The sequence below is a fragment of the Trematomus bernacchii genome, unplaced genomic scaffold (genome assembly GCF_902827165.1).
Source record: "Trematomus bernacchii unplaced genomic scaffold, fTreBer1.1, whole genome shotgun sequence".
NCBI lineage: Eukaryota > Metazoa > Chordata > Actinopteri > Perciformes > Nototheniidae > Trematomus > Trematomus bernacchii.
In genome coordinates, this window is record NW_022987779.1 from 21744 (window position 1) to 27500 (window position 5757).

Sequence of the window (5757 nt, forward strand, 5' to 3'; positions counted from 1 at the left end):
GATCGGCTCTCAATATCAGAACTAAAGAGTTCTGATGAACTAAGTTCTGATGAACTAAGTACGGCAAAGTACTTGGTGTGAAAGCGCCTATTGAGTTCTTTGTAACCAAATCTCTCTCAGAGGGGCGTGGGGAGGGGCTCCTTATTTTCATCTAAAGTAACAGACAGAGAATCAGCACTTTGGAAACAGGGCTGAAACAGAGGGGATTATGGGATGCTGCAATGATCTGTTTGGTGTTTCAGCCAATCAGAGACAGGTTCTGTATATATCTGAGACCTGTGACATATTGATGAAAAACAGTATAATAGGGGACCTTTAATAATAATGAAGATAATATAACTATAAACACAGGCTACCACAGCATGTTGGCTCCTACAGTGAGATCACACCTTCCTACTGCGACAAACCAGCAGAGAAGTTCATATCTTTCTCTCATTCTCAGTAAATCAAACACACGTAGTTGGTGTTTCCGGTGGTCAGGATGCAGACTGGACCTGGGGGCAGTTTTTTGGGGGTGTGTTGAGGTCTCTGAAGGGCTCTGAGAGGCGGGACCCCTGCAGGCGGGACAGCAGAGTTGTTCTCCGGCTGCTACTGTCCGAGTCTTGGTGTCCTAACTTCCTGCGGAGAGGACGGCAACACGGGAAACTGCGGGTGAAGTCTGAGAGCAGGTGACCGCTGAAGATCATGTAGATCCAGGGGTTGCAGCAGCTGTTGAGGCTGGCCAGCAGAGCGGCCACCGTCACCGCCTTGTTCTCCGAATCTACGGGGGAAACACACATTTAGTCAAAAGTCAAAGTCAACTTTATTGTCAATCTTTCAGTTTGTGTGTACAGACAAAGACATCGAAAAATACCGTTTCCCACAACCCCGAATACAAATATATATAAAAATATGTATATCCTCAACAGACACATTTATACATATGCACACATTAAGACATAAATGCAAAACAATCAATATGTACAAAATAACAGTCACTTCAATATTTATGAGGCACAGATGTCAGCAGCTTATCGGAGGTGTTTACTCTTCCTCTGGAGATCTGATAGGGTTGCATGATTCAGAACAGAACTAGTTTGCAATACTTTTTGACAGATATTGCAACCCTATCATACTCTAAAGCTAGTAGGGGCTTTACAGTACAGACAAATGAAGCTCAGCGCAAGTTCAATCAGGAAGACCAAGCTCTTCATTCAGATTACACGTCACCACATTACACTCTCCTTCCTCATTAAGTGATCGGGGGCGTCACTCCCCAGCTAACCAATCTCTCCTCTCTCCATTCTCACAAGCCTATCATAGCTCCCGCTAATCCCTTTATATCTGCTCTTCCCTCTGTCAGCTGTCATTTCAGGTGGCAAAACGCAACCCTCCTCCACCCCTTTGCCTCCCGTCTCCTCCAGGACCAAGCTAAACCTTCTCCCTTCAGTCCGTTCCCACCTACTTATCACCACCACCAGTGTCTAGACCCCGGGGGGTTTCATCGGAGTGGTTCCTCCCCCTCCTGAATGATTATCCTGCAAACTGGGGCCTAATCGCCAAACACCATTTCATTCTCCTGTTATAATTGTGGCAATCATTATTTCATTCATATCATGTGTCCCGGTAATAAATATGTATTCCATACATCAACGTCTCTCCTGATTGAATTACCGAAATTGCATCGCATAGCTTAGTTACAATTCAGAAAATAACTGAAATCGCAATAGTGTCAAGTGTAGAATCCAAATCGTAAACTTTTCATATTTGGAAGGGACCAAAGAAATACACAGATTTATGAGCCACTCTCGCAATGTCAGCAGCTTATCGGAGGTGCTTACTCTTCCTCTGGATAGGGTTGCAAGATTCAGAAAATACCTAGTTGCAATTATTTTTGACAGTTTTACAATTGCAATAGTTTCAAGTGCAGAAACAGGGTGTCTGCGGGGTCTTAAAAAGTATTAAAAGTTGTTAAATCAATTTAGCGAAAATTAAGGCTATTAAAAAGTATTAAAGGGCATTTTCCAAGGTATTACATTTTGTAGCTTGTTTCCAATAAGTATATCAATTGTCCAAAGAGGTTGTATTCTACAGTCTGCCTGAATGTAATCATTGCGTAGGTGTGTAGTGTGATTCTGTGTAGTTTATTTATGGCATCCCGTTGGATTGGACGTCATCTGAACAGGACATCGCACGCTCACTGCTTGATAGCGCGCGAAGGTCCGTTTACGCCGGTTGTTAAACAACATCGTTATGGGGAAATGCAAGTCTGCGTCCAAATGGTTGGAAGATAAGGAGGAAGGACAATCAATACTGTATATAGTGAATGTGAGGTAAAGTGTGTCGCCAATGTAACCGGTTAGAACTGGTCTTAAAATGTATGGAAAGGGTCTTGAAAAAGGTCTTAAAAGGTGTTACATTTGACTTCAGGATTCCTGCATATACCCTGAGAAACCAAATCGTAAACTTTTCATATTTGGAACGGACCAAAGAAAGTAGACTGTAGGTGTGACCGGGGAGAAACTCTGATTTATGAGGCACAGTGGCAGATGTCGGCAGCTTATCGGAGGTGTTTACTCTTCCTCTGGAGGGAGTTGAGCAGCTAAATGTTTATCCACCCCTCCACACCGCAGCGGGAGCCTCTTGTGTAATCGGGGAATTTACATTTCTCGACTTCTAGCAATGAGGATTTCATCCTGTTGCAGGAAAAAACAATTCTCTCTGTGTGAAATTAAACCACACACCATGCTTGTTTACAACATATTAAGTCATTGCTGATCTAATAGAGGAAACCATAAAGCGTATATTTGCAACACTAAATGGAAACGCTATTAACTGCCGATATAAATGATATCCTGTGCAGCAGTCAATGATTTCCATTACAGATTAATTTGACAATCATGTTCACAAAGCTCTTCTCTAAACTGTGACTGTGGCGTATTACTATACTGGGTAAAAGCTCTGACTGCATACAGAGTTAAGGTTTATGTAAGCAGCTCTTTATTGGATTTGGGGAAGTTTACACTCCAGTAACCCCCGTGATAGTAATTTTGAGAGGTATCTTCACACTGAGTCGCAGTATCTCTCTACCTCCGGTGATTTCAATGAGTGGAAGTCAGCAGCGGGGCGACGTTTCAATCAAGATGAGAGCGGCTGGAGGTGGGAACGTGCGCAGAATTGATATTTACCGTGTGAAGAACTACTGGTGTTTCCTGTCTGGCTTTGGCCAGACAGAGAGTGAGCCTTTAGGCTTGTTTGAGATGAGCTGCGGCTCGCCTCGAAAGTAGACGAGAATAGCCGATTGCAGCCGGGGGAGGTCTCAAAAAGCTCGCCTGAAGTCGGACAGCTCGGAGTCGGCTTGACTCGGTTTGCAATGGCGGAAATTGCGTTGGCGTTCTTCGTTGCAGATGAAGTGGATGCAATAGAAATCCCACAATTATGATATCACTACAAATGAATGACTCAAGTGTCTGTTCATTTTAAAACAAATCAATACAAGGGGGTTGAATCCTACATGTAAAAGACAGAACCACTTAATACTTTTCAAAACTACTTCCGTCAGTGGTCTTGACCAGTTTGCATTTATAAAGAATGCACAAATGTTTTAATCGTTAATGTCAGATATGTACTAAGTAAATACATTTGTTCCTGCTCAAGATTAGATTCAACTTTATTGTTATTGCACAGATTACAGGTACTGAGACAACGAAATGCAGTTTAGCTTCTAACCAGGAGTGCAACAAGCAGTAAAGTGAAAAGTAATGTACACAATCTACAGAATAAAATATAGAATGAATTGAATGATGAATAAACAGTGAGGGGTATGAATACACTATATACACAGCAGCCTGTGAGCAGTATGAACAGTGTGAACAGTGTGTATGAATATATATCAATATGCTAAGATATATAAAGTATGAAAACGGTAAGCAGGGCAAGTATAGTATAAAATATATAGATATTAATTTAATGATGATAAACATTGTGGAACAATGATGAAAAATGTGAATGGAAGTGGCGACGTAAAACTGACACAAAACCACAACAAGCTTTTGCCGAGCCAATGGAGAGTTTCATCACCAGCACGGGGTAAAACCCACCAATGAGCGCTCAGCTCGAGATACCAGCGAGTCGTTTCCCATCAAGCATTTCGCTTCTGCAGCTCGTGGAGAGAAACTGCGCCGCCTCGCTCTCAAGGCTGCCGGCGTCTTTGTCCCGCGAGATTTCAACGTCTCATGTAGGCGAGCCTCCAGAGCAAGTCGGACAAAATGACTAACCATCATGCAACGCACTAGCAAGACGGCGATCGCAATTGCGCAGGTCTGTGTCGGTCTCGCTCATCTCAAACAAGCCTTTTAGCTTAGCGGTGGTGACGTGAAGTCATGTGACCGTGCTGTAGTTCCTTTATAGCCCAACATTAGCCACCTTTAGCTTAGCGGTGGTGACGTGAAGTCATGTGACCGTGCTGTAGTTCCTTTATAGCCCAACATTAGCCACCTTTAGCTTAGCGGTGGTGACGTGAAGTCATGTGACCGTGCTGTAGTTCCTTTATAGCCCAACATTAGCCACCTTTAGCTTAGCGGTGGTGACGTGAAGTCATGTGACCGTGCTGTAGTTCGTTTATAGCCCAACATTAGCCACCTTTAGCTTAGCGGTGGTGACGTTAAGTCATGTGACCGTGCTGTAGTTCCTTTATAGCCCAACATTAGTGTTGTACTTCTGCTGATGGCATTTACGCTTAAAAAACACAACCTTTAAACAATGCTCTCTTTTCTGGAGAACTCCTCTTCAGGGTGAATGTATTTCAAGATAATTCAAACAAAGTCGGTGAGCTCAGAGAAACACACCAAGATGTTCTGCTCATACTTTTCAATTTTCGTATTTAAGCTGACATTCAACATCAGCTTTAATTTAAACGTTTTCATGCCAGCAAATTGAATTCCTGTGAGGTTGAAATCCCTGAAAGCAGCACCCAGTAAACTCTGCGTTACTATCTCATAATGAAATTCTCCAGGTGGCTGAGCAGCACATCCTTCACTCAGGTTATTACACACTCTGAAGGCTGCTAAATAAAATCCCTCTGCTGACCTCCATCAAATGGAAACCCTGGTACACTGACTGCACACATATTTGGTTTCATCATTGGATTAAAGATGTTTGCAAACCATCAAAAATATCTAAACTGCAGGGCACAAACTGTTATGTGCTGTTTACACGAGAACGGTTGTATCCGCTACTTTTCTCTTTCGTATAGCCCGTTCGTTCACACATAACGGAAACGCGGAAACCGACCCCGCAAACGATAACGGGTCCCAAGGGGGATAGATCTGCAAACGGAACGCTCTGGGGGGGCAAACGGCTCCGTGTGTACGCCTCTATATGATCATTTCCTGATAACGATGAAGCCATAGCCCCGCCTCTCCCCACCTCTCCCCGCCTCTCCCCACCTCTGCTGCTCACTGCTGTAGCATGGTCAGTAGCATTAGCACTAGCAGTAGCTACTGTCAGTAGCTACTGCTAGTGCTACTGCTAGTGACCATGCTACAGATGTTAGTGCAAAATCGACAGCTCCTCTCCCACAACCATCAGCAACAGGTGGACATGGAGAATTACATGAATTACATGTTGCTAAATCCACCGCGGGGCATAAACAGAAGGGCAACCATGGCAACCATGCTCGGGGGTCTTCTTCGCTGCTTTTGGTGTATTTTGTGGCGGAAGTACAGACAGAGAATCAGCACTTTTGAAACAGGGCTGAAACAGAGGGGATTATGGGAT

The 5757-nt window shown here is 43.7% G+C and overlaps 1 protein-coding gene across 1 annotated transcript in view; it reads right to left on the bottom strand.

Moving 5' to 3' along the window:
* Window positions 1-314: 314 nt before the first annotated feature.
* The window catches only part of LOC117497346 (arg8-vasotocin receptor-like), a 7428-nt gene continuing 1985 nt past the window's right edge, over window positions 315-5757 (bottom strand). The window contains exon 3 of the mRNA XM_034149309.1: window positions 315-760. Within this exon, the coding sequence (XP_034005200.1) occupies window positions 477-760 (284 nt within the window). The 3' untranslated portion in view covers window positions 315-476. The remainder of the gene's footprint in view (window positions 761-5757) is intronic.